The 24,250-nt window shown below is 35.7% G+C and overlaps 1 protein-coding gene across 3 annotated transcripts in view; it reads left to right on the forward strand.

Moving 5' to 3' along the window:
• The first annotated feature begins 3,358 nt into the window (after nt 1-3,358).
• CaMKII (Calcium/calmodulin-dependent protein kinase II) overlaps nt 3,359-24,250 on the forward strand; it is a 789,323-nt gene continuing 768,431 nt past the window's right edge. For all 3 annotated transcript variants that reach the window (XM_090404176.1, XM_090404177.1, XM_090404178.1), the window contains exon 1: nt 3,359-3,452. In XM_090404176.1, the coding sequence (XP_090260302.1) occupies nt 3,388-3,452 (65 nt within the window). In that variant the 5' untranslated portion in view covers nt 3,359-3,387. The remainder of the gene's footprint in view (nt 3,453-24,250) is intronic.

The following is a 24,250-nucleotide window of genomic DNA, read 5'->3' on the forward strand; positions in this document are numbered from 1 at the left end:
CTCTTTTCTCTTCTATGGTAGCTATGATTTCTTGGGTTATCCACTGTTTGTTTATTTTGGGTTTGGAACCTAGAGTGTCTTTTGCAATTGATAACACTGTTTCTTTTCCTTCTTCCCAGAATTTTCCGCTGTTCTGTAAGATGGAGGGTTTTAATTTCAAGCACATCTGTTCTAAAAATCGACTTCTGCTTGAGCTATCTTCTAGTTTTGATAGGTTGATGTTTTCTTCTTTTCTGATATTATTTTTCCTGTTGAATTTTATCTTCACTTTGGCAGTTAATATTTCGTGGTCAATGTCAAAATCAAAACTTCTTAATGTTCGTACATTATTTACTGATCTTTTCCATTGTTTGTTTATGATGATATAGTCTATGCAGTTCTTTATATTACCATCTGGGAATGTCCATGTATATTTATTATTAGGACGTTGATAGAACAATGTGTTTGTAATCATTAGATCGTTTGCTTTACAGAAGTGGAGTAATTGTTCTCCTCTGTCGTTAAGCTCTCCGTATCCAAATTTCCCCATCACATCTTTTTTGTCTGCTGTGAACTGTCCTATTTTAGCATTAAAATCTCCCATCACTATCATGAGTTCTCTATTTTTGGGATTATCTATTTCCTGTTGTAGTTCTTCATAGAAATTTTATATTTCTTCCTCTGAATGGTTACTGTCTAGTGCATATATTTGGATTATATTAATTGTTTGACCTTTTTCTTTTGCTTGAAGTTTGACTGTTATTATTCTAGGAAACACTGGGTTTATTTCAATTACTGAGTGTGTAAGTTTCTTTTCAATTAGTAATGAAACTCCTTCTCTGTGTATGTTATCTTTTCTTCCTGAGAAGTACAGTCTTCCTTCTGGTAAATCCATGAATCCATCTCCGCACCAATGTGTCTCTGATAACCCTAAAATACTCCATTTCAGTCTTTTTAAATTTTCCTGGACTAATTGTAATTTTCCAGGTCGGTATAGTGATCTTATGTTGAGGGTGGCTACATGTTTCACATCCTTGGCTGACCACATTGCTGATTTCTCACCTACTCTATGTGGTCTTTGAGTAGGCGCGTCGGTTGTCCCGACGCGCTACAAACCGAGATAGTGCTACCGAGATAGTGCTACCGAGATAGTTTGTAGAAAGTCTACAAACCGAGATAGTGCTACGCAGTAGCACTATCTCGGTTTGTAGACTTTCTCCTGCTCATGAAAGTTACTGCCATAATAATGTAGCCAGCTTGCCATGCCTCTGCTACATCCTTTGGTCTACGGCTCTTTATTCTTTATTCAGAGCAACCCATTTGGGTTTCCCCCATCCGCCACCCGGGGGACGCGCCTGGTAGGAGTGTGGTCTCCCCCACACTTAGAATACGTTAATAAAATTATAATATATATATATATATATATATATTAAATTGTTGAATTTTATACTTTTCTTACATTTGCTACTTAGGTGGCGCATTTTAGAATTGCTCATTATTGTTTAATAGCCATTTTGTGATCTTGTGCTGCTGATGCTATGACACTTAGAATACGTTAATAAAGTTTTTACGTGAGTTTTCCTCTGGTTTTATAATTCTTTTCAAAATTATACTTTCGATCATAATTTCGCATTAGACTGAAGACTGTTATTAAAAAAAAAAACATTTCCTAATCTTACCAGATGCTTGAGAAGATTAGGGAATCAAGTTAGAAATGATTTGGTCATGCTAGTCGAGAAAGCTAGGAGTTAGGGGAGACCTGAACAACGATGACTGGACAGCTTGAGAGGAAACCTCAAAGACCTTGGACTTGAGGAGAACATGCTAGGAATATGTTTTCTAGTATTTTTCCACAAAAAAAAAAAAAAAAAACTCATGGAATATGAAACAATTTTTTATTAATTTCTCGACTAGTTTTTGAAATTCTTTTGTTGCACTTCATCAGGATAATTACATGAATAAACTAGATAACAATTAGTAACAGCTAACAATTCTAGTGAAAATATTTGAACTGAATGGAAAGCGTGCTTCATCATTTCACTCTGCCAGTCCTGATTTGTGTCTTCTTTCATCTCAACATCTTTCAAATGTTCGGATCGGCGTACCTCTCCAGATCTGCTTGTCTGTTAAACCACAACTACAACTGATCTTGTAGACACCTGTTTTTTTAAGTGGCGGATGTGGAGGTTTCAGGTGATTAGATATCTTTTTGATTGGGTAAAAGCCACCGTTATATTTTGTTTACGAAGTAACAAAAGATAGAGTATAACATGGCCTTAGACAGAACTGAAAGGAAGCGGTTGATCCGCTGCAGCGCCCTCACTTGAGTGGGAATGAAGCTTAAGAAGAACACGAAGAAGTAGTTTAAGGAGAATAGTGATCTTTGAAATTCATCTCACTTTCTTGCTATAATTATTCTTGTCACCTACAAAACAATAGGGTATTAAGTATAGTTCCATGTCAGTTTAAATGCTGGTTTGGTTATATATATTTCTTCCATTCCATCACTATTTGATCTGTACAGATATTAACTAAGAGTAGTGCCATTAGGCATACTTGAAGGACTACCCTGTGTGTGATTTCCTTCCGGAAACGTACACTGCATTTAGAGTTATATGATTGCTTTGATATATTATTTATTGCCAAGAGTATTTGATTTGGGATGCTTAACTTCTTGAGTATATTCTAGAGGAAATTTAGTATGTTGGTCTTTAATCGAAAAAAAAAAGTTTGAATAAGCCCTCATTAGACAAACAACAACAACAACAACAATAATAATTCTTTGATGAGTTTTTTAACAAGCCTTCAGTTGTCTACGGTGTATCAGAAATAGGATTTCTTGCTTCCGATTTGTGCATTGAATAAATGGATATTAATAAATGCATATTTCCATTATTTAAATTAAGGGGATATTAAATCCCACATTGTTTTAAAACCGAATAGGAAACTCAAAGATTGGAATCAGAGAGTTTCATGCCGAATATAGTATAATAAACTATAAAAGTATCGGCGCCTACTAGCGTGAGCTAATGCAAGTAGTCCAAGTACGTAGTACAAACTCGGGCAACTTGCAGCAAAGGAATATTTCCATTATTTTGAGCATTCGCTCAGATGTATTTTTTAATTTCATTCGCCATTATAGATAGACATCAGTTAACATGCACATTTTGGATCTTTTTCAATAATACACAAATACTCGGGTTAATCAGACCCACCTCTAAGGCATCGCCAAACAAATATTTGCCTAAGGAGGCACTGAAACAGTTTTGAGATATAGGGACTACATCAAATGTATGCTTGCGCGCATTGATCAGCCTTCCTACACAGAAAACGAGAGACTCGGCATCTCACGGAGAACGAGAATTCACGAGATATAATCTTCATCTCCTTCATCCCAGTTCGTTCAATATGGCTATTCCAGTGACTTGTACGAGGTTTAGTGATAATTATGAACTTAAAGAGGAGCTAGGAAAGTAAGTACAACCCTGATAAATATTATGCAACTTGTGCAGAGCCGTTTATTTCTTTATATGGCTTTTATGCTACGTGTTATTTCAGTATATTACTACGCACAGTCACAATTTGACGAACGAGGTGGCCTCGTACTGTTTACCGTACGACAAAATTACAGCTTTCGGCATCAAACATTACTATCCTCGATTCGCCGAAATAGGCTGAATGTCTGCCCGCGGCATTTGATGGAGATGCCTTTTCCCCATGGTCTTAGTGGATTTTGATAAAGAAAAAATATTTTTATTATTTTTCGTCTTTTTAAGACCCTTACCCATGCACATTTAACGTGATGGTTAAAATACGAGACGGAGTTGAAACGTAATGAAAGATGCTACTTTTGATTAGGATCCCTTTCGATATTATAATTTTTATCGTACCTCTGCGTTTATATTATATTAAAACCGTTTGTCCTATGTTTGATGTATTGTTAGATAATTTTTAGATTGAACGGAACACTGCCTACCAAATTTAATATTGCCACACGTTTAAATAACATCTTCGGAATTTGACCCAGAAGTGGCTCTACCCAACAGTATAAGAATAGATTGGCCTAATATCAGGAGCTTAAGGTATTTTTGCTGTTGCTATTAGCGATCTTGTAAACCGTAATGCTCTACGAACTTGATATTATACCTTTATTGTAAAATGCCATAGCAGAGCATAGGGATGATACCGTTGCACACCTGATCAGGGAACCATTGCAAACTTTCTACAGAGAAGTGACCTTTAAAGGGATCTATTAGTTGAACATCCGTAGAAGAAATCTTTAGAATTTTAGGTCTCCTGAAAAATATCGTTAATTGTTAGATATATTCTTATTACAGTCGATGAATCTCTCAGCGCCCTATACTTTTGTTGCCTGTTGTGCTTTACTGATCTCTCGGCAAAACAGGGTGTGTATGTGTGCGCACGTGCACACACGATGTAGAATTGAAATACTGAATTTGGCATTTTTTTGCTAGATCACTTTTGATCGCATGGATACGATATTCTAATCGCAAATGCTTGGAAAGTGGTGGGAATTTTTAATAAGCATATTTAATATTTATTTAAAATATTTAATATGATACAGCATACCTTTAAGTGTCGTTTATGTCGGTGATCTTAAGAGAATGATACATTTTTTGTTTTCATGCTATTCGTTTTTAACAATTTACTTAAAAATCTCCGGATGTCTTCCCCAGAGTAGCAATGCATTCTGGATGTTTATGGAAGAAAGAAACTTGAGACAAAACTGCTTTCATCTTCAACAGAAAGCAGCTATATATATACAGTATATATACATTTTTCATAAAAGTGACCTTCCCAGATCACTTTTCTTTTGCTCCTGTTACCCAAATTAGAGCGCATTCTGCTATTAATTTGCACTGAATTAATAGCAGAATGCATTATGGAAAAATTCCATATGGTATGAATTTTCACAATGCTGGTACTATACAGAGTGCCTGTTTCAGTATCCTGCAAAAGAAAAGAAAGATAAAATATTTATTAAACAAATACATTTAAATATGCATATCGTTTTTCTTAATTGAAAATTCTGGATTATGTTACTGAGATATAATACATTACTATTAATGAAAATTGTCATACAAATGGGGCAATACAGAGATCACTTTCGGACACATTGTTGCATTACAAGTTGTATTGAGTGATATGTGCAGCTGACAGAAAGATTTGTGTGCAGTAATGGAGCCAAAAAAAATAAATAAATAAAGGCACACATTCAGAATGGTAGTGTAAAGCAAAGAACTAAATTCTTTTAAAACAGGTCATAAGAAGGATTTAAGATAGATCTTCTCTATTAAATAGCCTTCGCTGAGGCTGTAATCAACAATTATAATGAGAGACAGAAGTGATATAATGGTACTTAATCAAAATATTAAATATTTGAGCAATTTTAATGGTTGTGACCAATATATAATGGATAGATAGCATGAGCTTAGGACTATTGACTTTATTAATGTATAATAATTAGGAGAGGAGAGAAAGATCTGCATGTTATGCTAACATATAGCAGGTAGAAGTTTAGAAATGCATATCAAAAGTTCAGAGAATTTACACAAGATGTGGAGAATGAAAAGGATAAAGCAGTAAAACTTGAAATTTGCTGCTGTGGTACACTTAATTAGGCAGTAACAGTGTTTTGCCATCGTTCAGTAATTCACACAGTACACAATTGTTGTATGAGTTATTGACAGATAATGCTATTATTGCCAATTGTTTTAAAAATTTTATACAGAATCAAGAACTGTCATTCAGTAAGTTTTTTAGGTGATTTCCTATGTCAAAAAGTTGTTACTATATCATACATTAGTATTGTGAGTATGTTAAGGATTAGGTAAACTGGAAATCCAACCACAAGCCATGTCAGGCTTGTGGGTAGGTTTCCATTTTTGGCTTTTAATAATTTTAATATTCATGCTTATTCCTTCTATCATCATCATATTCATATGATGGTAGAAGGAATGGATGTATTAAGAAAAATAGTTTAATGAATTTGCTGTCAGGGTGTATGCTGACTGACTGATCTTGATTTTGAAAATTCATCACATGGAAAAATGTTGCAGACTGCTACTGGATAGAAATTATATGTGGAAGATGCTAAAAATGTCACTTAAAAAGATCATGAATTATAACCAGTTTAGTAAAATACTGATATTTAAGGAATTCTGTCCACACATCACAATTGTGTCAATGAGTCAGAAGACTCATTGTGGGAGATCCATTATTCCCACAATACCTATCATACCTCTCCTTAAGTTCATTCACTAACGAAGCACTCAAAGCCACCTCTGGTAACCCATTTCACCCACTCACCACCTTCCAAGAAAAAAATCTAGTACCAACATCTTTGCTAACCCTGCTCTTATTTCCATGGATAACCTCTCGTTCTCTCCCTTCCTGCCATGTACCAAAAACGTCTTTGGTGTCAGTACTGTAACTCCACATTAACAACTTATATGTTCCTATCATGTTTCCTCTTTTTTGCCTATCAGATAGTTTCTGAAATCCACAGACCATCAGTCTGTTTTCTCAGGGAGCATCCCATAGACCTGCAGTAATCTTTGTCACTTGCCTCTGGACCCTCTCCCCACTTATCTGCACATAGATTCTGGACATGCAGATTCCACTGGAATTTGTGTCCCGATCTGTGCACAATATTCCAAATATGGCCTTATATAGGGGAAGAATAACTTCTTTATCCTTGCTTGCTAGTGTGTTCTTCAACAAAGATGTAATCTGATGTGCTGTTTTTTCTGCCTTCTAAACTTCAACTCCGTTCGCAATCACACCCAAGTCCCTGGCCTCATCAGTTTCTTGTAGTTCGGATTCATCAATATAATTACACAACTTGTGATCTCTTCTTTCCAAAGCATATCACCTTACACTTGGCCACATTAAACTGGCAGCCATTTACCTTTGCCCATATTGCTAATTGATTCACGTCTTCATGCAGGATCTCTGCATCACCTTCATTTACTATCGCTCTTCCCAGTGTTAGTGTCAACATCAATAAGTTTTAATAATGGCAAACCGTGAGCAGACATATAAATACAAAATTAATAAGGGAAAAACTCACGTAAAAAGATTATTTAATACTATAATTTTCACCTGTGTGTCACAGGCATCTTCAGTACATTTTAAGCTCAAATTAAACAATAACTAACAATTCCAAAAAGTGCCACCTAAGTAGCTAGTGTAAGATAACTAAAAAGGTCAATAAATTTCCTAACAAAAAAAAAATACATATATATATGTTGAAAGTTTTTTTGGTTTTTTTTTACCTTGAGTATAATATACCAAAGTATAAGATACCAAGCTATTTTATAAATAAACCTGGTTTTAATCCATTTCCCAAGTAAGCAAACAGACAAGTAAGTCAAGTTTGTGCTTGCAAGTAGGGGGTGACCCTGTACGTAGTGCAGGTCTAGGCAATAATAAAGATTAGCTGAATTATAAAGTACTATCTCCCATAAAGTGGATAGACGTAAGCCATCAGATCTGTTTAAGTTAGACGAGTGAAGTAAAGTTTCACATGTTTCTTTATAAAGCCATTCCATGAGGAACCGACTTTTGTGAAGGACTCTAGTCTTTTTCCAATGAACTCTATGTCTAGTGATGGTGGCATATTCTGAAAGTCCAGACTGTTCAGGTTCAAAGTATTGAATATAAGACTGGTGTTCTTCTAGTCGAATAGAGGCAGATCTTCCTGTTTGTCCGAAATAAGATAATCCACGAGCAAGGAATCTGGTAAACACCTGGGGGGGGGGCACATTAGAAAATTTTCCAAACATCTTTTCCTAATTAAAATTATTATTTTTTTATTTATGTTGTGTCGTGTCTTCTATTTCTATAACACTTATGAATTAGTGGTCATATAAAGTGGGAATACTCTGTAGCTCTCGGGAATCACAGCTGCTGTGAACGCAAGGCAAAGTATTGCTCGGTCGGAATGAGTGCTACTTTGTTTGCCCGAGCCGTACCAAAGGAGATCACGGGTATCATGTATTGGCGATCACTGCAGATACTCAATCATAGGTCGTATGCAACACATAGTATGTATTTCCCCAAGATTAAATCCTGAGTGCACCACTGCTCCCTCAACCTTCTAGATGGTACTCCCCTCCAAAATGCTCATTCAATATTTCCACTATTTGGTTTGCTTCTATTACCTCCTCAACATCAGCACTTTTTAAAGCCATCCTTCCATGGTTATCCCTCCTTTTACTTTCCACATAGCAAAAGAACTCTTTAGGATTTCTTTTGGCCTCATCAGCTAACTTTGTCTCATCTCTACATCCCTCCAAAATGCTCATCCAATATTTCTGCTATTTGGTTTGCTTCTGTTAGCTACTGAACATCAGCACTTTTTAAAGCCATCCTTCCATGGTTATTTCTCCTTTTACTTTTCACATAGCAAAAGAACTCTTTAGGATTTATTTTGGTGCCTCATCAGCTAACTTTCTCTCATCTCTACTTGGTATGAAAGGTTAAAACCTTCCTTACCAAGGTTGTGTGATTATGATAATTATGAAAATTAATAAATTGAATAAACTTATGCAAATATTAACTGAGAAAAACATAGACTTGGAAATAGTAAGATTTATTTCAACCTACTATCAGAATACAAGTGCAATAGTTTAACATAAAGATATTACAACAAAAAAAAAAAAAAAAAAACTTGAAATGAAACCTGGAGCTATGTAAGGATGCCCACTTTCCCCATGCTTTTTTACCATTTTTTTTTTTACAAGAATTCACTAAACAAGCACTGTCCACATATAACCTCTTGTGTGAATGGGACTGAAATTTTTTTAAAAAAAATGAAGAGCTGGTAGATGCTAGCAGAGAATATGAAGTTCTGTGATTATAAGAGTTCTTAAAATAAATAAATTGAAATAACTTATGCAAATATTAATAGAAAAAAAATAAACATAAGACTGTAATATTAAAATTTATTTCAAACCACTATCACAATGCAACAATGCAGTCCACTATAAAAATAGGAGTAATAGTAAAGGAGTCTACACTGACTAAAGGAGTAATAATAGTCAGTGGTAGAATAATCACACACATCCAACATGAAGATAATGTAGTAATTATAACTGATAATAAACACAATCTCCAATACCAGTTTACAAAACAAGATACTTACAGAAACGACTATTCATATACACCAAACAAAGATGAAAATTGGAAGATATATAGATGACACTTAATCAGGAAATCACAGAACAAGTTAATAAGTTTAACTGTTCAGGAGTATATTTGATTTTAATTTAAATAACGTAGCTACTATAAAACACACTGTCCATAGTCCATAAAACACACTGTCAATAATGAATAAACTTAATAAAATTTGGAAAAACAACAAAATACCCACAGCTCTATGAATATAGAGCCCACAGTTCTGTTTCCTAATATCCTAAAATGAGGATATTAGGAAATAGAACTTGCCATTGTTAGCATTCAGGAATGTGTTAGTAGAGCTAATCTCAGGTGGTATGGTCACTTAAACAGAATGGGAAAGGAAAGATTAGCAAAACAAGTGTTCTTTGCCAGGTTGGCAGGAAAAACAACCCTAGAGGAAGACCAAGATGTAGATGCATTAATAAAATAAAAAGGGCTTAAAAGACAGAAATATAAGATCTGATAATGTTGGAGTTTTGACAGATAACAGATTAATTTGGAAGAAAATTGTTGATCGGCAACCTGGCATGTAGTGCTGTCATAATTATCCTTTACACCTCCTGAGGGCACACATCAGGAATTTGATGATGATGAAAGTATAATACTACTACCAACAGTGGCGGCTCATGGCTTGAAATTGTGGGGGTGCTGCAACTTTCGAAATATACATACACACTGTAAGTACAGTGTATACGTGTTTGGATAAAATCTCAAAATTATGGTAAAAATTAAAAAAAAAATTAAACATGAAAAAATATTGTTTATTATCAATAAAGTTTGATATAATTCAAAATTACTTAAAAATAAAATCCATTCCTTTAATTGTAATTAAAGGAATGGATTTACAATTTTTGGACATTACAATTAAATCCTTTAATTGTAATGTCCAAATATTTAAAGACACGGAGTAAACCCGATAAGCACTACGAACACTCTACTACTGGCGCAAACTGCATATAAACAGCAGTGGAACTCCACGACGGACAGTGCTGCATTACGCTAATAGCTCGCATCTCACTATGACGTGCATATGCTTGCTTGCGTAGCAATATGACACTCTGGTAAACACAGTGCTGCTTGTGTCCTTCGCCCTCCTAAGTGCTACAAGATGGATTTTTATTATTTTTTATACAAAATAACAGAATTATTGTATAGGGTTGTTGATGATAAAATTAAATATTACAAGCAAATATTAATAAATATATTTATATATCAAGAAAAATTGGGGATGCTGCATTTCCGCAGTGCCTATGCACGAGCCTCCCCCTGACTATCAACATATCTTTATGTGCAGAAACCTGGACTTTTTAAAAAAAAGAAGCAGAGAATTGCTGTCTTTCAAAATAAAATTCTTCAGGAAAACAGGACTCATTGGACAGAACATAAGACCAATGCACAAGTTCGGCAAGATTTGAATATCCCAATTCAAGAATTATTAACACATTTAAAAAGCAGCGATCTTGTTAGTTTGGCTACATTGTACAAATGGAACTGGACTGATTTCCTCACCTTCTGTTTGGGACACTGTGCATAAAGCGCTTAGAACTGCATTGGAATTTCAAAGCTATTGGCATACAAAGGAGGTTGCTCTGGTAGAGCATGAGAAAATGGGGAGTAAAGAAAGTAAATGTGTTTTCCTTACTCATACTTTTTAGAATATCAATTCTTATAGGTTGGCAATACTTTATTTTAACATGCTAAGCTTAATAAAATACTTTAATAAGATTAAGGATGTTAAGGAATTGCATTTGCCACTTTAACATGAGCTTCATACGTTTAATATGCTGCCTGTAATCGGGAACAGGAAACGGAAGTAGTACTGGGTTCCAAATATCTTAAACTTTATCATCCGTACCATAAAATGTCAAATTTTGTTAGGAGTACTTGTAAAGTCAAAAGGTTCAAAAGAGTACTTGTAAAGTCAAAAGTAAAAAAAAAAGTTAATAAATATTAGATTTTAGTTCTGCTTGTTTTGGTGACTTGGATGAGGAAATACAGCACCGAATAACATGCGGTTGGATGAATTGGAGGAAGATGAGCGGGGGCCTGTGCAACAAGAGAGTGAGTTGTAAGAGGTAAGGAAAGCTGTATAAGATGGTGGTGAGGCTGGAGATGCTCCATGGTGCGGAGACGTGGCCTATAACTAAGGCACAGGAGAGGAAGATGGAGGTAGCGGAGATGCGGATGTTGAGATGGATGAGTAGTGTGACAAAGAAGGACAGGATAAGGAATGACTACATCAGAGGGATGGTTAAGGTGGGACCAATTGGCAAGAAGATACAAGAAAGTAGGCTGAGGTAGTTTGGACATGTAGAGAGGAAGAGTGAGGAGTATGTTGGTAAATGAGTGGAGTATATGGAATTGGAGGGAAGGAGGAAAAGAGGCAGGCCCAAGCTCAGGTGGAGGGATAAGGTGACAGAGGATCTTAGGGAGAAAAGATGGAGTCCGAAGGACACCCTGGACCGGAGAACTTGGAAGAGGAAGATTGAAGATCGGTGCGCCGACCCCGTTTAACATGGGATAAGGCATAGTGAAAGAAGAAGAAGTTCTGCTTGTTTTATAATTAATATAGACAAGTGTTGTATTTATTTTTGTCAACTATTTGTGTATGGATGTATTATATATACATATGAGAGCTAGAAGATACTATAGCACATCAGTGCTATGTGTGTGTGGGATGCATGTGAGGATTAAGAAGGAAGAAATTTGTTTACATCTCTCTTGAAGAGTTGTTCAGAAACACTATGAGGAAGACTGTTCCAGAAGACAGATGCAATAAATGAGGAAGAGAAGAAGGGTCAGTGTGTTTGCAGTTGTGCTGAAGAGATGTTGGACTGCTGCTCTTGCAGCAGTCGAACAGGCCCACCAAAAGGTTGAGGAATGCTAACTGCTATTTCATTGGAGTAGTAATCACAAAATTACCTGTAGAAAACACAAAGTTCAAGTAGTGATGTGTGAAATAGACATACATCAAGATGAGTTTCTGAGGGAAGAATCATTATTATTATTATTACGGGTATCTCCATGGAGTCAGTAGACTCATTGCAGGAGACCCAAACTATCAAAACAATATCTGTCATATCTCTTCTTTAATTCATTTACAGATGAAGAGCTCACAACTAAGTCAGGCAATGAATTCCACTCATTCACCACCCTCCAGGCAAAAAACCTTGTTCTCACATCCTTGTTAACCACACTCTTCTTTAATTTCCAGGGATGACCTCTTGTTTTTCCATCACTATCACACAGCTGAAACATTTCCCCTGCATCAATCCTATAAAAACCTTTCAGTAATTTAAACGTTTCTATTATATCCCCCTCTTCTCTGCATATCAACCAACCTCTGCAATCCACAAGCTTTCAATCTATCAATGTAGGGAGCATTTTTTACATCACTCACCAATTTAGTCACTCTTCTCTGAACCCTCTCCACAGCCTCCTCATCTCCAAGGAATCCAGGTGACCAGACCTGAGCACAGTAATCCAAATGTGGAAGTATCAATGCTTTATAAAGGGGAATAATAACCTCTTTATCTCTGGATGTCAGTGTGTTCCTCAACAACCAAGTAATCCTATGTGCAATCTTGGACACCTTAGCAATGTGTCCCCTGAACTTCATCTCGCTATCTACCAACACCCCTAAGTCCCTAGCCTCATCAATCTCTTGGAGTACTGTTCCATCAATGTAGTACACAGCTTGTAATCTTTTAATCCCAAAATGCATGACTTTACACTTTTCCACATTGAACTGATATCCATTACCTTTTGCCCATTCTACCAGCTTATTTAAATCATCCTGCAAACTTTCAACATCAGCTTGATTTTTTATTGCGCTACCTAACTTTGCATCATCAGCAAACAACTGAATATCTCCCTTTAAGCCATTTCCTATATCATTTATATACAAATTAAACAACAATGACCCAAGCACAGAGCCCTATGAGCTGTGAGCTTTTCCACAAAGAATTCCATGATCTCTTAGTTCACATCACCCACCACTGGACACATGCCATGGAAAGTTTAGAGAAAATCATCTATGGGCTGTGCTCTCTTCCAAGTAGAATCAATAATTTTTAGGGAGGCAGGTATACTATCCTGAATCATGAACAATATTCTAATGATGGGCAGATTTGGGATTTGTGTACAGTTAGTAGATGGGTGGGTGATATCTAGCATCTTGAATAGAAAATAATGCTTGGTTTGTTGGAGGCAGAGAACACTATTGATGTAGTCATGCTAGGAGAGGCTGGAGGTAAATTTCAGTCCAAGGAGAAAGAAAGAGATTTAATTGATCTGATGTGTCACTTTCACTGCCACAAAGACATTTTGGTGGCATTGAAGGTGATGACCAGATTATCTTTTCCCATTAAAGGATGGTATGGCAATCATTGTTTAAGGCACACTGCTAGTTGCTGATGTCTGAGCATTGTTTCAGCTTATTTCACTAACACATAGGACACATCAAGAATGCTTGCTAAATTTTATTTAGTGTAATATGGGAAGGGAATTTCTTCATCTTCCTGGTAGAAGTGTCCATTCATGTATAAACCATCTTCAGTCTCTAATTGAAGTCTTTCTAAACAGTCTTTAGAAAGACTTCATTTATAGCCAAGCAGATAACACTTTTGTCCATTTCATGTCTCATTTTTAGCACACCTCATTTCTGAGATGATTCTTTACATTAGAGGCTTATGTCCCTTACCTTTTCCTACTCACGTTTCACTTTAGTTCACCGCCTTGCTCCCAAGGTACTCTAGTTGCCAGAATTGCAGAAATCATCATGTGATTTTTCACAACTATACAGTTAATTTGCATGATGGTAACATGTTAGGAGTCAGAGGTAAATCATCATCATGTTTTGCTTGGATGATGATTATATCCTTTTTTATTTTGCAAGAATTCAGATGAGATGGGTATAAATTTTCATACATATGACTGATTTCTTACACCCTGCATGACTTATTGAATGAGTAGAATGAATGGATAGTGCTGTAATCAGCGAAGCTGTAAATGGGATTAGTGGTGATTGAAAATAGGTCATTTATGTATACAAGGAAGAGGGTAGCTAATAGAACAGAGTCCTAAAGCACTCCTTCATTGGTGGCAAAGCTCAGAGAATGGAAGCCATCCACTCTGACATATGCAGTAAATGACGAGAGAAAGCTGGCCACCTGGTTGCAGTGGATAGTGAGTAGACTAAAGGATGGCAGTTCGCTTACAGACTTTGATGTCCAACATAATGAAAAGCCCTAGGAATGTCTGGGATAATAACATATTTCTCCAAACTTTCCATGGCATGTGTCCAATGGTGGGTGATGTGAACTAAGAGATCGTGGAATTCTTTGTGGAAAAATATACCGGTGTGCCTCTTGATGGTTGATAACGTTTTCATTATTTTGGAGAGCATTGAGGTGCATCACCTCATTGATGCAGTATCCAGCAATGCCTACAAATATATCGCGAACAAGTAACCACAGAAGAGCAGGCTGGTTTCAGCACAAACTGACCAAACAACTGACAACACATGCTATGACCAAATATTCACCCTCAGGCAAGCTCTTAGTAGAACACACACGATGTGGCAAGTGAACTGTCATTGTATTCATTAACTTCTGCTTTGCCTTTGACCCTGTATACTGGCCTGCCCTTTGGAGAGCACTGCAAACCGGACATACACCCCCAAAAATCATTTACCTATTCCAAGCAACTTACAATTCCAGTAGCTATGTCCACATCAAAAATGAGCACTCAGCAGAGTTTTCTATTGGCACAAGTATCCAATAGAGCTGAGTAATCTTACCATTGCTGTTCATTACTGTTGTTGATGCTATCATGCAACAGGCCTTTACTGGTAGATGTGGAGTACAGTACAGCAAAGACAAATTTTTAACCGATTATGTTTGCTGATGATGAGGACCCATCTTTGCAAATTAGAATGCTGAAGTCATCAACATTTTGTATGGTATTGCCAATGCTGTCCAACCATATGGACTACAAATCAATATTGACAAAATAAAGGCCATGACAACTGATGTGTCACCCTGCACTGTTCCCAAATCGAGCAGGTGAACTAATTCAAATATCTTGGTTCACTCATAAATGCAAGGAAAACTGCATCATCAACAGCAGAAATACACAACAGAATTGGCCTGGCTGCCACTGCCTTTGCTTCACTAAATTGGTGCCTGTCGAAGGAACATAACATCTCACTCAAAATAAAGATATGCCTCTTTCGCTCACTGATCATACCTATCCTCTTGTATGGATCAGAAACATGGACACTCTTTAAAACTGACCTAAACAAACTAGAGACATTTCAAATGCAATGCCTCTGTTGCATACTATGAATATCACTACACCACCACCATATCCAAAACACTACCATCAGGACTTGGTGTGACAACCAACCTACAATTGAAAAACTACTTCAGAAACATAGACTTCACTGGTTTGCGCATGCATACAGAATGGATCAAGTGCCTACTTTATCAGCTACTATGGAGGCAGCATCCTGCACATTGGAAGACACAACCAGCTTTCCTTAAGAATACCTGGGCCAAGCAAATTGAGCACGACCTAAAGAATCAGTGGCTCTGTCTCACAGAAGAGAAGCAGAAAGCCTTTGACTGCACATCATGGCAAACAATTATATGTAGCATTCATAGTCCAGCAGCACCCACAGGAGTGTACTGGTTAAGGGGGCAGTCCCATTTGGGCACCAACTAATGGATCGAAGATGGTTGAGGTGATAATGTTTGGTCTGTAGTCGGATGGCAGACTAGTTTTTTAATAGGTTGGATATATACTTGTTTCCATGCATTGGAATAAGAGTCAGCTGAGTATAGAAGATTATAGATATGATAAAAGAACACAGTAAAAACTTTTTTAGTGTCTCATTTATTTAGTACTCCTCTTGTGTTTTTGCTTAAAAACCACAGGAGGCAAGGTGCTTGGTTTCTGGTATGGTAGGGGGTGATTTGTCATGGTCATCTATGCAGAGGTTGGAGGTAAAGAGTGATTCCAAGAGGTTATTTTAATATTTAGGTGCTGTAACAGTGGTGCCATCTGGATGAGAGAGGTAGAAGTTCAGGTGAGCAGAAGTTGTATCTGATGGCTTTGGTATGGGATCAGAAGGTGCAGCTCCCATTTGGACAGGTTCTGTTCTGTAGGCCTTTATGAAGTCAGATTTAGTGCTAGTGACTATTTTGCCTTTATTGCGTGTTTCAACATAGGCTGAATATGTAGCTCTTGATGCAAGCCACCTGCATTTTGGCAACATTCAAAAACATGTTTCTAATAATTTTAGTAATTTTTTTACTGAGTTTATAAGTGTTAAAGTTTTACTTCAGGAGTAATATAAGGCATATATAAACATAAAGATGGTTTTGCAGATATTGTAATGTGAATTTTAGTTAAAAAATGGGAAACAATGGTACAGAGTTAAAGAATGGATAGGGAAAGACTGCTATTAAAATTGCTATGAGAGTATTTATTGGGAATTTGATGATAACAGATAAACAGCAAGAAATAAGAATCTTGAGGTGGGGGGTGATGTAACGGTGGGATTAATAATGACTTTCTCTCACTGTACTGTTGCCAATATACTCCATTCTTCTTGTTTGTTTGATAAACCTTATATTATATTATCGTTTCAAGATAGCCTATAACCAGTGATCTGATCTTCTTGTTTTTCATTAGAGTGAGATAACCTTGTAAACTGCAATGCAATGCAATGAAACATAATCCTGTCATATTTCTCCCAAGAAAGTATTGCTTCGCTTCTCCTCCTTTTTTTTGATAATCACACCAGATATTTAGAAGTGTTCTCTTTGGTTGACTTACACCTCTAGCCTTTCCTGGCACTACATCACATCCATAGCATTATTCCCCCCCCCCCCCCAAGATTCTTATTTCTTGCTGTTTATCTGCTAACATCCTCACATTCCTAATAAATTCTCTCAAAGGATGATGATGCTATCTATGCACATGATAGTACAACATGATTAAGTTTGCATTAGTAACAGTTATCTTCCAGATTAACCTGACTGAATCTAACCATATTAGGGCCCAGACAAATAAAGTCACATCTAATATTTAATCTTCTAAGATACTTTTAACTGCATCAACCTATCTGGATATTTAGTCCTTTGGTTCTTTTTCCAGGAACCAAGCACCTGTTTTGCTAGCATTTCATTCACATTCTGTTTATGTAATCATACCATGTGACATTAGCTTTGCTCACATGATGCCATTTGTTCATTCTCCTAATTTTTACAGAACTCTTATCTGTGATCTCTCTTTGATCACTATTTTATTTCTAACTTACTCTCATATTCATAAGTTAAAATTGGTTTGATGAACAGTTTTGTATACAGCTACTTTAGTGTTTTGGCTAATTTCTGTCATATTCATCAGACAACCTATCGTAAGCATCACTATAGCCATTCTGTAGGTCCTTCTTTGTTTATTCTATTATCTATGTCAAATTTAATTTGTCATCTTCATGAAAATTTGTATCTAAACAGCTGAAGTATTTTACTTGTTTTTAGATTATCTTTGAGAATGCAGATGTTTTCTGGGTTCTTTTCCATTTTCATAGCTTTTTGTCTTTTTATTATGAAAATCAAATTTTTTTATTGATTTTCACAAAAAGTTGTTACAACAGTTATTCACTGTAGTTAAATAGTCTTGAAGTCCATTTGTGTGGTCTTTAGGACTCTTAGAGAGTCCTAAAGTAAACTTGTCAGTGCAATATTCATTTTTGTCCTGTTTAAAACCAATGGTGATCATTTTCTATTTCAAATTCCCTGTATACTCTAAATATATGACTATCAATAATAACTTTCAATAAGACTTTTTCTTATTTCTTGTGAATTTATGCACTTCTTTATGTGGAACATGGTGCTTGTCCAGAATAGAAAATAAATCTAGTAGATATTGATTATTAGCATTGTCCATTTTTCCAAATTTTCTTAACACATTTCTATATGTTTGGTATTAATTTCTTAATCTGCTATTGAGATTTCCAAGAAGAACCAGTTTTTCCTTTTTCTTTGTCAGCTGCTCTCTCTGATGACTCAAAAAAACTTCTATATCTCTGTCTTAGTGGAACCTTCTGTGGTATCACAGCTGCAAATAAGTTTCATTGTTGAATTTTGCATTTTGAAATTTGCTCACATCACTCTGCCTGACAATGACTGCCCTTCCAGAAGTTTATCTTTGCAGAATGCTATAGCTATTCTTTTCTGTTCCTGATCACTATTGGTGGAATATAACACACAATACAACTTCTAACATAAATGTAGAAATTTTTTTATAAATTAAAATCTCTCTCTACCATGGAATAATTTTCTGAATTTGGGCTTGTGTAACACATTTGTATTAATGTTATACTTGATACTATCCAGACAGACAGACAGACATATCATATTTTTATTAATATTTTACCAAGTTTGGAAACCCTGCTATAGAGACCAAATACGAAACTTTTCAAACTACTTTTTTCTCAGGCCTCCAGTAACAGGAGTGGTCTTCCACCAGGTGAGGAAGTATATCTCCTAACTAAAGATAGTTACAAACAACCATGGCAGATTCAAACCCACATCCTAATGGTTGAAGAGTGGATTCGCTAACCCTTCTGCCAACCAGGCTGTCCTAAATGACTCTTCTTTAGATATTTTCATGGGTGGTGCTTCACCAAACTGACTGCCATCATTCCACTATTTTCCTTTAAAAATGTAAACACACATGGAGCTGCTAGTTAGTAGCCATTGATTATCTATCATCAAACTAATTTTTATTATTATTATTATTATTTGTGACACCTCCAAGGAGTCTGAAGACTCATCGTGGGAGGACACCTACCGTACAACTCCTCCTACTGTACAATTTCCTCCTCTTTCATTCCATTCTTCTCTTCTGAAACAGCCTTAACCATGTTGTTTTTCCAAAGATTACAATTTACACTTTTCAAGAAATCATTAATAGATTCCTACTTTCTTCTTAACCTTTTTGCACATGAATAGCACAACATGGTTTTACAAGACTTCTTGTGTGGAGTTTTTATATATATATATATATATATATATATAAAAGGATTGATGTAAGTGAAAACCATATTTCTTTTCAGGCCTCTATGGAATCGCAAGACTCATTGCATGATGTCAATCTTTCAACAAACCACAGTACCCATTATACCTTGTTTCGAACACATTCAGCATTGTGTAGTCACTATACATTCAGGCAATGAATTTCATCCATTCACCACTCTTCTGGCAGAAAAGCTACTTCCTAACTTATGTATGCCTCATACAGCTTCTACAGTTAGGTAGATAGTTTTGAATTATATCTGAACCAGTTGAGGAAATGAGGTTAGTGTGTCTGTTAATTGCATGTGTTCTGGCTGGTTGGTCTCTATAGCAGGATGAAAGACCAATGCCTCCATGGATGATCTCTTATTCTATCGATACCTATTACTTAGGGCTTATACAAAAACTGACTTTTGAAAAAAAAAAAGTTTTTGAATTTTTATAAAAAAAATATATACATATATTTATAACAGTAAAAAAAATTATACTTGTTTTAAAATTTTTCAGTTTATTTAATATTTATGAAACTACAAAAATATATCAAAATAAAATATACTCCATACAAAACCAAATTAAAAAAAAAAACTAAAATCCATACAAAATATAAATTATAAATTTTTATTTCATTTAATATTTTTCTTCAGGAAATATGATTTCAAAAAACATAAAATGTCCACTGAACAATTACTTAAACTTGTTCTTATTCTAGATACAAAATTGCCTGAAATAGAAAATACTCTCTCACTGGCTACTGAACTTGGTTTTATCATTTTGGGGGAATCAAATAATAATCTGTATTCTTTGTTCTTTTATTGGTTACCTCAAATACTGAAAATTCAAAGACACTTCAGTGTCTTTGAATTTGATATTATTTCTTCAGGTTCCTCAAGAAACCTATGAATTGATTTTTTCATGGCTTCTTTTAGAGCATTGCCCTGATTAATAGTTTCTCTGTCTCTGATATATTCATCATCGGAATCTGTTTCCATACAAGAATTTGGATATATTCTAGACAATATTTTTCCATATAACTTAATAATATTGAGTTTGAAGCTAGTGCAAATACACTACATTTCTTTGTTGAAATGTTTTATAGATTTTGCAAATATAGTAAAAGGGTTACCAATCCAACTTGTCTTCTTTCTTGAATTCGTACTTCTAAAGCATTTAATAATTTGGAACTAATTTCAGTCTTTAAATTTTTTAGTTCATTTAACAGAAATTCAAATATGCCTTCACCTGTTAATAAATTGGCATCTTGCCACCCTAAGGTCTCAGCTGCTAGATGCACTGGTCCCAACACTTTAAGAAGCTCCATGGTTTCAGGATATTGATCTTCATTCCACATATGAGAAGCACCAATATCATTTGAAGATAAACAACACATTCTTTTAATGTTATAAATCATAAATCTTTCACTCATGGTCTTTAAACTATTCCATTTTGTTTGGGCAGTCAAGAATTTTGACTTAATTCCTTTCCTTTTTTTGTTTTACATAATTCTGAAGGATGCTATTTCTTATGGGAGATTTTCTGAAAAAAAATTGCAAATTTTTCTAATTTGGGAAATTGATTGTTTGTAATTGTCAGACAACATAGAGAATCCACAGTCGTTATCTAGATCGAGAGAATTTAAAAAATCCTAGCCATAGTCATCTTCACACTCTCATCATCTTCCGATTCCTCACTTCTAACATATACATCGATTTGAAGCCAAAATCTTAAATTTTTTAATTAAATAATTGATTTTTACATATTAATTCTAGTATCTAAGGCCATTTTTTAAAATTTAAAAACCAGTTTTTGAATTTTACAAATTTATCCAAAACACCGGTTTTTAAAAATCGACAAACGCTACTATTACTCTATACAATATTTTACCCATAACTATTCTCTTAATGTGTCTAGATTTAATTCACTTGCTGTTTTCTAATAACCTTTACAATTGTCACCCTGTTACGAATCAAGACCTCTGCTTAGCAATTCATATTATCCTGTGGAAAGATTCCTGTTCGCATCAGTTTTATGTTCTGTTTCTCCCAAGTCTCTGAAGCACTCATTCAAAGCTATCCACCAGATACATGGCAATGGTTTTCAGGCAGTATACAATGAGGTGGAGATAACATGAAATATTAAATAGATAACATGAAATATTTAATTGGAATGCTGTTATAGGCCAAGTAATATGTAAGTAAAATGGTTTGCTGAATAAGAGGAATGCTGTTTTAATTATGGAAATATTTTTCACTGAGCAATGACAATAAATTCTGTAAGTTTATGGGATGGATACTCTAATCCATATGTGACAGAAAGCACATGAAGATTGGGAGTCTTGGATTTGATAATAGCATCAGTGTATTGTGAATAAGGTGTTGAATCTGGCAGTGGTTGGTGAAAGTGGCCATGAAGAGTGTGCATCTAAGTGGATGGATGGTGTTCAGCCATATGATAGTTTTTTTCTGAGGAAAGGATATCATCATCATTATTATTATTATTATTATTATTATTTCGGGCTACTCCAGGGAGTCCTTAGACTCATCAAGGGAGGCCCTAAACATCATGTCCACACAGCTATTCGACATTCTCACATTCCCTTATCTATCATACCTTGCCTTGAACTCGCTCACTGTCATGGCACCCACAACAGACTCTGGCAGCTTATTCCACTCATTTACCACTCTAAAAGTAAAGAACCTAGCTCTAACACCCCTGCTAACCACACTCTTGCCCAGCTTCCATAGGTGTCCCCTAGTTCTCCCACCACCAGTCCTGATCTCAAAACATTACATTGGATCTTATTACATTGGAATCTCCACGGAATCTGAAGAAGCATCATGAGATAGTTATGTCGTTGTTCACCAACAAAGCACATAACCATCTCAACTTGTTTTATTCATTTACCACTCTATAATTAAAAAATGTAGTCTTACATTCTCAAAATCCTTAACTACCAGATATAACGTCTTCTTCTGTTCCACCCAGTTTTGTAAAGATTTCTTTAGCAACTACTCCACAAAATCCCCTTAGTAACTTATATGCTTCTAGAGAGATGTGGTATAGCAGCTAGAATAGAGAATGTTGGTGCTGGGTAGATGAGCTGAGCAGAAAAGATGTTGACAATGCATGGAAACTCACAAGGCAGCATCTGACAAAAGCAATGTATGACTGCATACCAAGGGTTAAGTGAGTAAAGAGAGTAGGAGTGAAATGGATGAACAATGAAATCAAGCCAATTGTGCTGAACAAAAAATGTTATGGATGCGTGCAAGACAGTTAGCGGTGATCGGATCCATGAAGAGTATAACGTGCAGGCTACAAAGGTGATGAGCATCATAAAGATAGAAAACTGCACTATGAGAAGAGATTGACTGATCAGGCCAAGGTTAACTCACAGGAATTTTTTTGCTATATGGCGAACAAGAGGAAGAATAATTATAGCAGATTAATATTGGTGGATAGTCATGGCAGAAGACTAACAGCTGCAAAAGATATAATGGAATAATTGAACAAGCACTTTATCAGTGTATATCATAATGGTGTAAATGATGCGGTGGAATATATAGAAGAGAGGCAAGTATTAGGAGAATTGCAAGTGAAAGAAACAGAGGTGCATCAGATGTTAATTGGGTTTAGATGCGAATAAGGCTGTGGGAATGGATAACATATCACCACATATTCTTAAAGAATGTGCACTACAGTTGGCTATGCCTCTGACCTGGTTATTTAATGAAAGTCTTGCAGTGGGTAGGGTTCCTAAGGAGTGGAAAGAAGTCAAAACAGTACCACTCCACACGCATGGTTCTAAGACAGAAGTCTCCAACTATAGGCCAGTCTGTATAACTGCAGTTGTGGTCAAGGTGTTGGAGAGATTGGTAAGGAATAGAATACAGGATTGGGTTGATGGACATAGCATTCTTTATGATGGTCAGCATGGATTTGTAAAGGGTAGGTCCTCTTTTAGTAATTTACTTGCATTTTATGATAAGGTGACAGGTGTGTTAGATAAAGGAGATAAGGGATAATCATATATAGTGGTACTCTTAGATTTTACAAAAGTATTTGATAGATTACCACATGATAAGTTGGTGTACAAGCTGCAGAGGATGGGAATAGCTAATATATTGGTTAGATTGATTGGTGATTGAACAATACCAGCAGGTTGTGTATGATGGAGCAGTGTCTTAAAAAAGGAAGGTAATCAGTGGTGTGCCCCAGGATTCTGTTCTTGAGTCCCTGCTGTTTAACTTGTTTGTAAATGATATATCATGTGGACTGACTGGGGATCTTCACTTATTTGCTGATGATGCAAAGTTAGGATGAATTATAAGTAGCACTGCTTATATTAATTCCCTTCAGGAAGATTTGAATAGACTTTTACTTGGACAAAAGAGTGGGGGTTGTAGTTTTATATATCAATAAGTGCAAGGTATTGTATTTTGGAGTGCAGAAATATAAGGCTGTGTACTATATTGATGGTGCTGTACTGTAGGAAGTGGATGAGATTAGAGATTTGCGAGTGAAGGTTGATTATAGACTGAAGTTTAGAGGGTATATTTGCTAGTGTTGCAAAGACTGCCCATTGTAGTGCTGCTATGATAGTATTCTAACATGTAGGGATAAAGAAGTGGTTGTGCCACTGTATAAGGCACTAATCAGACCACACTTGGACTATTGTGCTCAGATCTGGTCACGTGGTTTTCAGTGTGATGTGGAGACATTGGAGAGGGTCTCCAGAGACGAGTGATTTAGACAATATCGGGACTTTGTAATGCTGGCTATGGAAAGAGGTTGAAGAAATGTGGATTGCAGAGTTTGATGGATAGGAGGAAGAGAGGTGATATGATAGAGACATTTAAGTTAGTGAGAGGATTTTATAGATTAATCCAGAGCAGATTATAAAATGAGTAGATGGTGAGAAGGGAAGAACCAGAGGTCATTGGAAGAACAGATTTTTTATGTGGAAAATTGTCAGTGAATGG

The sequence above is a fragment of the Typopeltis vanoorti genome, chromosome 14 (genome assembly GCF_054136105.1).
Source record: "Typopeltis vanoorti isolate ZY-2024b chromosome 14, IOZ_Tvanoo_1.0, whole genome shotgun sequence".
NCBI classification, from domain to species: Eukaryota; Metazoa; Arthropoda; class Arachnida; order Uropygi; family Thelyphonidae; genus Typopeltis; species Typopeltis vanoorti.